The sequence below is a fragment of the Etheostoma cragini genome, chromosome 10, assembly GCF_013103735.1.
Source record: "Etheostoma cragini isolate CJK2018 chromosome 10, CSU_Ecrag_1.0, whole genome shotgun sequence".
NCBI classification, from domain to species: domain Eukaryota; kingdom Metazoa; phylum Chordata; class Actinopteri; order Perciformes; family Percidae; genus Etheostoma; species Etheostoma cragini.
In genome coordinates, this window is record NC_048416.1 from 27,472,351 (window position 1) to 27,485,061 (window position 12,711).

At 41.6% G+C, this 12,711-nt stretch overlaps 1 protein-coding gene across 1 annotated transcript in view; it reads left to right on the forward strand.

Moving 5' to 3' along the window:
• mtnr1al (melatonin receptor type 1A like) overlaps positions 1 to 11,655 on the forward strand; it is a 16,945-nt gene extending 5,290 nt beyond the window's left edge. The window contains exon 2 of the mRNA XM_034883951.1: positions 8,602 to 11,655. Within this exon, the coding sequence (XP_034739842.1) occupies positions 8,602 to 9,371 (770 nt within the window). The 3' untranslated portion in view covers positions 9,372 to 11,655. The remainder of the gene's footprint in view (positions 1 to 8,601) is intronic.
• The last annotated feature ends 1,056 nt before the right edge of the window (positions 11,656 to 12,711 follow it).

Sequence of the window (12,711 nt, forward strand, 5' to 3'; positions counted from 1 at the left end):
CCCCCCCCAACCACTCAGGGCACTGGCAGCCCACTCACTCTGACATCTCTCCATTTGTGCATGAATAGGTCTTGAGCATGTGTGTGTATTTCCGGCCTGTGTGTAGTGATTACTAACGAAGCAGAGTGTAAATTGTAATTTCCTCACTGGGGAACCATAAACAGTTTAAATTATTATAATTATTATATAAAATAAACTGAATACTTCTTCCACCACTGCTCCCAATCTCCCCCATTAATCACTAATATTCAAAATGTTCAATCAAAATATATTTACATAGCACTTTACAGCAACCAGCAGGTATCCAAAGTGCTTAACAGAATGAGTAAAATCACATCATACAATAGAAAGAGTGAATATAAAAAATCTCAGTAAAATCATAAACAGTTACAAAGAAACAAAAGAATGAAATTGTCTCACCACTGCTACGTATTGAAAGCCAGGCTAAACAGATATGTTTTGAGTTTGGAGCTAAAAATAGCTACATCTGTAACAGTGCGAATATCGGTGGGGGGGGTAACTTGTTCCGGGGCAGCAACCGCAAAAGCCTGATCCCCCCACCGTTTATACCTGGACCGTGGGACTTCTAAAAGCAACTGATTTGAAGACTGCAATGACTGGTTGTGCTCCCGCAAAGTTAAAATTTCAGCAAATACTCTGGGGCGAGACCATTTAGAGCCTTAAAAACAAACAGTAAAATCTGTTGTAAAGCGCACTGGGAGCCAATGAATGTGTAGAGAACGGGAGTGATGTGTGCACGTCTAGATGTATTTGTTAAAAAGCGAGCAGCCGCATTTTGCACAAGTTGAAGGCGTGAGATGGCCGTCTGATTCAGACCAACAGAGAGAGCGTATTAGGAAGTCCTTTCACAGTTCATTGTGTCATCACACAAAACTGACACACTGAGTTCATTCATAAACCTTTATCCAAAAAAAACTGTTTTGGTAATACGCTCTGAGAGAGCAATTCAAATGGAAATAGCTATAATCTTTTACATTGACAAGGCAATTATCCCAAGAGGACTGGTTGTACTTGTTTGACTGCTTTGCCCAGCGCTGGTTGGAATTGCTCCAATGTGGGCTGAATTGCATTATGTTTGACATCTCCTGATTGCCCGAACTTGAAAATGGTGTCCTCCTTGAATCAATCTGCTTTTTTATTGATCTCGTGCCCGGTAGATCAGTGCTAATCAAGCTTTTCAGAGCCGGAGGACCAGCGTACCTTGACAGAGTCATCCACAGCAGACCGGGCTGGTGATGGAGCTGCACCCAGATCCATTCATGAACATGCATTTTAATCCTGTCTTAATTTTTCAGAGTTTAGCGTCCATTATTGAGGGGCCTGCAGTACTACAGCCTACAGTCTCTTGCTGTCTGTGATATGTCAGATATGTGATAAATGTCAGCAGATGGAGGTTAGTCAGTTTAAAGCGTTGGATGATGGGTGGTGTCACTCTCTGTATTAGGAGAAGCGAAGCTGAGCAGATGGATGTTTTCTTGGTGTTGCGCCAAATCCTGAACCGACCGGTCAGAAAGGTTGAAACCAGCAGGAAGTGGGTACTAAGGGGATTTACTCACAAAATAAGCTCACAATTGTTTTTTGACCTTAATTTTCATCTCTTCAACTCAAGAGGAACCACAGTTCACTCTGAGGAACTCATGGAAAGGAGTGAGCTCTGCTTTTTGAAACCGTCTGCAATGAGCAGATTCTGATAAACAAGCAAACAGCCAGCAGCTGTAAGCAGGCTTGGGGTGTCTGAAACCAGAAATGATTGCTTCCAGCATTTTGAAGTAAAGATAAGTAAAGATATACAGAATGCTATATAACTTGATATAGAAGAACAAATCTCAGATGAGGTTCAGATCTGCTTTAAGTGGTAACCTAAATAATGTTCCCAACCAGTAGATAATAAGTTGTAAATTGAATCTGAACAGCAGAAAAAATGTTGATTAAATACAATCTGACACATGAAACAACAGATATAGCATTTTTACGCTTGCATACCATCATTGGAATGTTGTCCTGGAAGCCCAAATAAAGTGCTTAAATAATGAGTTGATCAATTGAACTTTCGACCAGTTGCTGCATTTTGATAATTAATTATATACACGTTTAAGACATTTATCAAGCAAGTTATTGTTAAGTTCATTTTCATTCATTAATCTGTGGGGAAAAAAACTGTGGATCAGTTTTTGCCAAAGCCTGAAATGTCTCGTTTTGTCCACAACTCAAATATGGTCAGTTTACTGAAAATAATCATTTTTAAGAAGCTGGAATCAGATTTTCCAAGTTTTACTCTTTTTTTGCATAAAAAAATGACTTAAACTGATTCGTCAATTCAAGAATAATTGCTTTAAAATTGTAGCTCTACTACAAACAAAAAATCTTTGGGGTTTGGACTGAAAATAATTTGAGATATCACCTTGGACCCACATGGAAAATTATGATACTTTACAGTTTTTACAGATTTGTAGGGACAAAACAATCAATGAAACAATTTAACAAGGTTAATCATTAAGGGAAATATTAAATCAGCAGAACTTACGCACATAAATAAATATTGAAGTGGTTCAGAAAAGTTTGTAGCTCATTCCTTCTGAGGAGAGCAGCAGTGTGAGTTTGTGTTCTCAACAGAAGATGGATAAAATGGTGACGGAAACCTGGTCTAACGTCAATAACGCAGCCTTTCATTGTTATTTTATCTGAATGTGCCTAGGCTCGTGCACAGCGCGCACATACTATGCTTGTTACACACACACACACACACAGGGAAGCACAGCAGCACACACACATGCAGAAGATTACAAATATAAATAATACAGAGTGAAATAGTATTATGATATGATCTTCTTGTGCGCTGTCACTTTCCTGCACAAGCAGACTAGTTCCTTCTCTCCTTCCTGCTCAGCAAATCCACCATCATAATAGCAATGTGCCAAGGTACAGACACGCCTGGCTTTTAAAGGGAACGGGAGATGAGACTCTGATTGGTTGATTGCATGTTACGCAAAACACACCTATGAATTAACGAGGACACTAAGTATAACCCTTTGGAACCATGCGCCCGGCGCACAGAGACTTTTTTCCGCCCATAATCTATTAAAAGTGTATTTATAAACGCCCTAAAGCGCCTGCGCCAGGCACTTAACGCCATACGCTTAGATCGTTAAAACAGTCTTTAAAATTGTATCCCAACCCTTTATGTATCTGTGAAGCTGCTAATCTGCAGCAAATTGGGCTGAAGATGGTGCAGCATTTTCTTTATTTATATTTCTCTGTCTTATTATGAAGGTCTGGTAGAGGTCATTGCACAGATCTTTCTTCTTAACTCTAGATTTTAAGGGAATAGAGGAGTGAAATGTGATGCATTTGCATCTTTAAACCTTTCAGCTTCAGTATTGGGTGACTGCATTGCCCGAGGAAGGTCACAGCTGGCCAGCAGGCAAAAGAAATATTTATGGAAACTCCCCCCAGGGTTTTCAGACTGCACACCTTTTAAAAATGCTGTGTGGTGTTGACACCTGCGTTTTCAACAGCTTCTAAAGTAGGGATGGACATTATTATTAAAAATATTATGCAAGGCTGAAAGTGTTGACATTAGCAAATAATATGTGGGGATTCAGAAACAGAAAGGAGATGTTCACTCAAAAGATGGAATATAGTGTCTAGATAAATTTTGACTTTCTGGATTTTGCAACATGGCATCATGACTACGCGTAAATAGACACGGCAACTTTCTTAAGCCAAAGGGCGTGTTATCTGAACACGTTTTGAGCTATCCGCGTGTATGCTGTATACAGTGGAAGTACACATACACGCCATTTGGCGTGTTATTGCCACTTGCCATGTTATCGCACGAAGAATGTGTAATCGTCAGAAGAAGCTACGGTTGAGTTTAGGAAAAGAAGATCGGGGATGGTTTAGTCAAAGAAGAAAGCAACGGTTGAGTTTAAGAAACGGGACACTATCCCCGGTGTCCCGGGTGAAAGTCCAATGGCCCTATTCAGATTTTCGCCCTTTCATACTACTCCCTACGGTATGAATACACATGCATCTGATCTAAGCTCTTGCCTGACCTCATCCTGCAGCAGCACACCTGCACAGCTGGATACAGCATTCAGAGGTGCTCAGAGGTGCTTTCAGTTTGCTTTAAAGCCCAACACATGTCCTTGGGGGCAGGGCTCAACGAATGTACACTGCTGGGATAAAGCCAACAGTTTGTTGTTTCTGACATGACAAAATTGATAAAAAAGTAGTATTTCTTCTTTTATTACCAACAATAGATTGTTTGTATTACATACAATAATGTAATATGCAGAGACTGATGAGTACCTTGAACACACTGAGCATGTGGCTGCACCGTGGAGAAGTGGACGTCTATTTCTAGTTTTTTATGGACGTTTAGATACTTTCTTCTGCCATGAATTTCCATTTCAGTCCACACTCAGTGTGTTCAATTCAAGATTGTTGGGTTATTAGAGTTACAGTACAGTGAGTACAGTAAACTTGTCCCCAATAGGAGAATGTGTCTTAGGCAATTTTGTTGTTTTCTATGTGAAACAGAGGACCCCATCTTAAAACTTGAGAGACATTTGACATGGCCTAAGTTCTGCACCACCGCTAACAATCATTTCTCTTATTACTGTAGCCATCCAATGATCAAAGTCTGAGCAGCTTCAGTGGCTACTCGCCCCCAGCAGCAGCACAGACAGAATTGCTGATGCAAGGCATCTCGCTTAAGATAATTTGAAAGGAGTCGCTTGAATGGATGAAACTACAGAGATCGGTCAGCTCAATCTGCAGCTGCTCTCAGCTTTACGGAGCTTTATATTGAGTTTCAGCTCATCTGTTTGGAACAAAACTTTACTGTCCAAGTGTTGTTTTTGGAGTCAGCAGGCAGCTGTTTTCAGAGGAAAAAGCTTTGAATTGAGGGAAGAGGGAGCCACATTCTGTACAGATTGTAAAAGCACTTTAGACAAATTTGTGATTTGTGACATTTGACCATTTAAACAAAATTGACTTGACAGTTAGAGACTAACTGGTGGACATAGTGGTGCATTTATCAGCTAAAGGGAGCAATATTTCCTTCCCAAGTTGGTATTGACCAAAAACAGAGCTAGCTTGGAACTAGGGTTGGTCTACGGAAATGGACTGAATGACAACCTAGATTACAGGGCCTCATTTTAGTACTATTTGGTACATTCTGGCACCATTTTTAAAGTATTAATTTATTCACCGGTTTTGGGATGAAAACTCTCTACATATCTGATATTCTACAGCCCTGAATATGACTCTTTAACCACTCGCAAATTCTGTTTTATTGCCTCCTACTTGTGTCTCTTTACTCCAGCATGATCCAGAAAAGTCAGCTGAAGGTTGAGTTAGGCAGACAAAGTAGCTGTGTCTATTTTTTCCTACAAACTGCAGCTCAATATCCATCCGTCTGTGGGTGACAGCGGTGTTCGCTGTTGTACTTGAACAAGGTACAAGCTGCCGCTGTCAGAGCTGCTGTCAGGATGACACACACCGGCGGCGGCTGCAGCGTCGAACACACTCGCACCGCTGAGAGACACAAATGAAACACGAAAGGAGTGAAGGAACAAAGTCGACCATCTCACTACAAGCAGACTCGGTGGTTAAGAGATTCATCCATCCTTCCGTCTGTCTGTGAAGGATACGCGGTAACTCCAGAACAGAGGAGAAGAAAGTTCACAGTGCTGCTCCCTCTACAGAACAGATGAGCTGATTAGATTGTGGAGTGACTTGCTGCATAAATTTGCATTTCAATGTGTAAAAACGGAGGTCTTTGAAACTTCTGCAACTACTCATTGCGTTCAAGTGGCAAAGATCACACCATGCCAATAGTAATCTCTGCTCATTAATTCATCACATGTCCTAATGAACAGGCTATTTTGAATTACAGGCTGTGTATTACGTATCAATCAGGGTGCTTAGGTGACTCCTTTGGTGAGAAGTCATATTGGGGATCAGAATATGATGATTCAATCTACACCTTCAGGATTAAAGAAGCCCGGTGGTGTTTTCTTAGAAACAAAGAAAAGTCATGTTTCAGCATCTCTCAGCAAACATTGGGTTCATCCTTGAACTCTTAACAAATGTGTTCTGCTTCCATGCATTTTTGCATATGTTGATGTGGACGTGTTCTGTAGAGAACCAGCTCCAATGTGCTACTAAATGTAAAATAAACTCCACAGTGAACCTTAGCTGTCAGGTGAATTGAACTTGAAACAGGAAATTGACCTAGAACAGCAGCTGGATTATCGCAATATCAGAAAGTTACATGAACAGTACTTCTAGTGTGTATATAGCCAGAATATTTTACATGTATGAGTGGATTAGGCATTTGGGGGCAATGGAGGTGAATGGAATTGTGTTTGTGGTATGACTGCCCCCTTTTTGTTGATTAGCAACACATTCTTACTTCCATCGCGTAAAACATGGATGCTTTGGCATGTGCCTTTGGCATTGTTATTGTCTCTTTTAGCGTCATATCTAAACGCGCTTGGTCGGAATTCATGGCTTTACTTTAGATTGGGTCGGGGCGTTCATTTAACAGACGTGTCGCACAAAAACCGCACAGTTAGGTTTAGGAATAGATCATGGATAGGCCTATAAAAAGGTACATTTTATTGATGTGGGAAATGAATGGTACATTTGGGTTTAGGAAACGATCATGTGTGGGGTTATAAAATGTATGATTCAGTGACACACGGGGCAACAACGGAACATGTACCCCTGGGTGGAAGTCCTGTGTTGTTTGAGCCATACACCACTCTAACCAACATCCTTACAGGGCATTTGGGGCTTCCAAACTACTCGCTACCATTGTCACTCTTAACACTACATTATCTTACAGCGAAGAGGGCGAGTTGCTGCTCTGCCTGGTGCGTTCCATTCAGAGGCTGAAGGGTGCTGTTTGCAGATCTAACGCTAAGAGGCACTGAACAAGCATCCATACTTTACGAGTTGGGAGTGAGGACGGGTTGCGATTAGTCAACCAATAGGTGGTCTTGGGCGTAGTCGACTAAGATTTCTTTAGTCGATTAGTCATATGTGAGACGTTTCCAGCACATCGGAGAACTTTTTAATCTCAACGTTCACTGCATTTGGCTGAGCAACGAGTAAAAATAAGTGGGATGAAGTCCAACCATGCTGCTGCTGTGGTTGGCATACTGTACAAACCAGTGTTTCCTCTCTTCTCCTCTCTTCTTGGGCGAGCTGTCTAAGGCAGGAGCAGCTTTGGACAGTTGTATTCATTAGCTTGTGATGATGTTGGCAGCATTTAAGCGGAGGTGATGAGGTCTGCAGAGTAATGATCCAGATGCTATTAAAGTTGAGTTTGGCTTCATGGTTTTTGTCTGCCACTTAGTCGTCTGTTTGCCAGAGACTATTTCAGTTTCCTTCAGTGATGTCCTGTTGCTGTTCAGAGTTGTTCTGGGTTTGAGCTTTGCCGTTTTTGTTTTGCTTTTGTATGTGTTGTGCCTCGTTCTGCTGTTCCTTCTGTCACAACTCGCTTCTTTCTTGTCAAGTTGTTTTTACATTTTTTGGTTTCCAATTCCTTCTGTGTCAACCCAATTCTTCCAAAACGCCAGAAACAAGTTGTACTCTAAAACTTCAGTTTTATTTTCATCTATTGACAATTTCATCTTATATGTAAAAAGTGTAAATATTTATATCCAGTAGTTACTTTGAAGAAACATACCAGTGTATACCAGTACTTTACATAAAGTTCGCAACTACTGATTGGTTTCCTCATTAATTAATCTGTCAATTATTTTACAACCAAATGATTCATCATTTAATTTTAAATAGAGAAACATTGTGAAAGATGTCCATGACAAGTACCAAAAGACCAAGGTTATGTCTTTGAAGTCATAGGAAACAGAGAAAAGCAAGTTTCAAGTCTTGAAAAGTTGATTTGAGTAGAATATTAAGGGAAACACTGGCTGCCTGGAAGCTTTGTAGAAGAATCATAATGTGTCAGTGCCGGGGAATGGATGCAAATTGGTTTTTACATTGGTACGATCCCACAGTTAGGCTAACTTTAGATGCCTATGGCCAAGGGTAGAAGCAATATTAAAATACCCTACATTAAATTACTCAAACACATGATTCTGATAATATTTCCACACCCAAATAATTCAAGGTAATGCTGAAACTAAAAATTGTTTTCATTATCAAATTATCTGCCCGTTTCTTCGGGTCTATAAAATCCCAGAACAAAAATGTCGACAGGTGTTTCCCAAAGTCCGAGGTGACTTTCTCACATGTCTTGTTTTGTCCACAACTCAAAGAAATTCAGTTTTCTGTTACAGAGGAGAGACGGAACTAGAAAATATTCACATTTAAGTAGCTGGAATCAGAGAATTTAGACTTTTGTTAACATAAAAAGGCTTAAAATGAAAAGTCAAAATAGTTTGCTGTTAAGTTTATTGTTGACAACGAATCAATGAATCTGTGCAGCTCTATTCTGCTCATATTTCCAAGACAAACAAAAATGATTGGCGCTTACTCACCTTTCACAGTCCGTTCTGTTGGTGTCCTACCTGCTGATGACGTTTGTCTCCCCTCCGTCTGCAGGAAACGCCTTTGTGGTGAGCCTGGCTTTTGCTGACCTAGTCGTCGCCATCTACCCCTATCCGCTGGTCCTGACCGCCATCTTCCACGACGGCTGGATCGCCGGCTACATCCACTGTCAGATCAGCGGCTTTCTCATGGGCCTCAGCGTCATCGGCTCCATCTTCAACATCACGGGCATCGCCATCAACCGCTACTGCTACATCTGCCACAGCCTCAAATACGATAAGCTCTTCTCCAACAGCAACACCATGTGCTACGTGGTGCTCGTCTGGGTGCTCACCATCCTCGCCATCGTGCCCAACTGGTTCGTAGAGTCGCTGCAGTACGACCCAAGGGTGTACTCCTGCACCTTCGCCCAGTCGGTCAGCTCGCTGTACACCATCACGGTGGTGGTGGTGCACTTCATCCTGCCAATCGGCATTGTCAGCTACTGTTACCTTCGCATCTGGATCCTGGTCATCCAGGTGAGGAGGAGGGTCAAGCCGGACACACGGCCAAAGATCAATCCGCACGACCTACGCAACTTCCTAACCATGTTCGTGGTGTTCGTGCTCTTTGCCGTCTGCTGGGCGCCGCTGAACCTGATTGGCCTGGCGGTGGCGCTGGACTCCAGGCTCAGCTGGGCAATCCCGGAGTGGCTGTTCACGGCCAGCTACTTTATGGCGTACTTCAACAGCTGCCTCAACGCCGTCGTCTACGGCGCCCTGAACCACAACTTCCGGAAGGAGTACAAGAGGATCGTCCTGATAATCTTCAAGTTTCACTGCTGAGAGGATACGCTGAGGAGAGGGTGAAGGAAACTTTAACTTTTGCAACAAGAAAAGGATATTGTAAAGAACACTTTGACAAAGAGGAAAACAAATACAAGGTACTGTGTGAAGAAGAAAGAAAAACACTTTGTATGCAAGAGAAAAGAAGAACTTTAGTAGCTGGAGGTGAAGGGGAGAAAAAGAGACAAAGTGAAATAAATGATGCCACAGTGTAAGTTATCTTTGATGCCTTCAGGGAACTTGAGAGAAAGTAAAAAAGTAAAGAAAGAGGGATGCAGAGACTAGAACAAATCTTAACTTAGTAATATATTTCATCATGACTTTCTAGGGGAATGAAGTCATGAATTACTCTTCAAAGGAAATTATTGTATTTTCATCAACTTTATACTTCATAATGTCGGGATATTCGAACATTGGGAACATCCCCCTGATTTCTTTTTCATTTGATGCAAAACTAGTTTCAAGACAGCATTCTGGGATGTTTTTTTAATCAGTGGACGTCAGAGGTGTATTTAAAAGAAGGAGCGTAACTGTGACCACACCCAACAGTTATGTCACAAAGTCCACCTGTACATCCCTGCAGCGAGGTAAGATGTTAAACAATGAAGGTCAGCAGAGACAAGATTGTTAGAGGGAAGATTGTTAGAGCGTGTTAAGTTTATCTATTACTCTGTTAAGTATTAAACATGTAATCAATGGCAGAAAGTATCTTAGATCTGGCAACCAAAGGCTGGATTGATGGCATAGTTTCAGAGGCCATAGCCACGGTAGCTATGCTATAGGCTACACCAGGGGTCGGCAACCTGTTTCATATGAAATGCCATTTGAAAATGTCCTTGTTAATCGGTGTCTTATCACCTGTTATCATCTACTAAGAAAGTAGAATGGAGAAGAAGTCAATTAAACTACAATAAATAACAGATTGTGCTCCCGCCAATGGCTTTGAAAGAGGTCATTTGTCTTGCGGATTGGAATATTTAAAAAAATAATAATTAAAATTCTCTTGCACACTTAAACCTAGTGTGCCATTGGTTTTACTATCACGTTCCTATAGTTGCTGACCCCTGGGCTACACAGAAGTGGGAAATTTAATTAAAACACAAAACCAGCCATATTATTTACACACCCATCTCATGACTAAGTTTAGAAATTACAATGCAACTCAACCTCATTCAACATGAATTCTCTGCATTGGCAAATCAAGTGTGCAGGACGCAAACGCAGGACACGGAAGGGGTGGTAAGACAAAACCTTTTAGTCTGGAAAAGGATGTGAGTTAGGGGCTGATGGCAGGGAAGAGTGGAGAAAACATTCTTCCCTGTACAGCTGGCAGGGACGTGAGCAAAAGGACAGACAGACGGGTGATGATCAGGGGACACATAGTGAGACAGGTTAGTCAAAAGACCAAGATAATGAATCACTAGAGAGATAAACTAAGTTTGCATGAGAGCATAAACCCCCGCTGGGGTTGAAACAACAATCTGGCAAAGAATGGTTGAAGAGCTGCCGGCACACACACTGCGAGCTGCTGAGCAGACGGGGAGAGGTGATGAGCCAGTTGCAGACATGTGCATCATTAGCAGAGCCGGTCAAACCTTCTCCCAATTCCAGATTTTGCACCACCAAAGCTCCTCCTATCGCCTTTATGACTGCCGTTCCAATCTGCTGAGGGTGGGATTAAGATGCGAGGAAGGCGAGGATTGGAATCAGGGAAGCACAGAGTGGGAATCGGGAGAGGTCCGAGGAAAGGAGACCACGGCCAACACACAAGCAGACAGAGGGATGGGAACACAGCAAACACAAGCCAAAGGCCTAGGGAATCTTCTCTGGGCACAGCCAACGGCCAGAACAATGTACACCCCAGTAAATTATCTTACAACATGAATGGTGTAGTGTCTACCTCGCATTAATCAAGACTGTCTAAAATAACGATTTGTAAGGACTTGACACTCTTTTTCCCTCTCTTGTGTGAGCTGCTAAGGCGTTTTACTTTTTTTAATTCTATGGGACTGTGTCACTGTCTTCAAATCAATGGCCTCTTCTACTTGGGACAGAAACAGCACAGATGGGATGGACTCTCCACCTCTGTCATATTTTGGATTTTTAATTTACTAAGACGATATGCAGATGTTGATTGTGTAATGACACTTAAATGAACAAAACCAGAGTGGAAGAAAAGACAGAACAAGGTGTCACTGCCATTCAGAAGCAATACTGTGTGCACTTTCATGTCTGACTCGCACGCAACACTTCTCATTTCCGTTCCACAAAACACACAAAAACACTGCTGATTTAATTTACATTGTAATATTAAACATGAAAATGATTTTTCTAAAAGAGGCGTGAAAATGAGCAATTAAGAATTCTGACCACATCACTGTTTCGCTCTTCTGAAATGTGGACGATGAATGTTGAATATGTATAAATCAGCAGGGTGTTGCTGCTGTGATAATCTGCCTGGGCTTCAATTAATGAGCTTTATGTGTAAGTATGTGTGTGTGTGTGTGTGTGCGTGTGTGTTTTCGTGTGCGCGTGCGTGTATTAGGTTTAACTACATTTGTGGGGACCAAAAACCGGGAATACAGTATACCTATGGGGTCCTGACAGCTTTGTGGGGACAAAATGCTGGTCCCCATAACTTTAAAGGGCTGTTTGAGGAATAAGACTTGGTGTTAGGATCAGGGTTAGGATTAAGTTATGGTTAGGGTAAGGGTGAGGGATAAGGTTAGGCATTTAGGTTTGATGGTTAAGGTTAGGGTAAGGGGCTAGGGAATGCATTATGTCGATGACTGGTCCCCACAAAGATAGTGAGACAGTGCGTGTGTGTGTCTGTGTGTCTGTGGTGTCATGCAGTTCTTCCCAAATGTAAAGGTCCACCAGGGCCAGGTGTAGTATAGAGTGTGTACTGAACAGAATCATAAAACGTAACACTTTTGTTCTTTCCCCCATTTTTCATGAGCTGAACTCAAAGATCTAAAACTTTTTCTATGTACACAAAAGACTTCTCTCAAATATTCTTCACAAATCTGTCTAAATCTTCCCAATACCATAAACTGCATATTTTAGAGTGGCCTTTCAATGTGGCCAGCCTAAGGCACACCTGTACAATGGCCATGCAGTCTAATCAGCATCTTGAAACGCCACACCTGTGAGGTGGATGGATTATCTCGGCAAAGGAGAAGTGCTCACTAATACAGATTTATGAACAATGTTTGAGAGAAATAAGCCTTTTGTGTACGTAGAAAAAATCTTTGATTTTTGAGTTCAGCACATGAAAAATGGGGGCAAAAACAAAAGTGTTGTGTTTATAATTTTGTTCTGCATATATGTCTCCATTTCA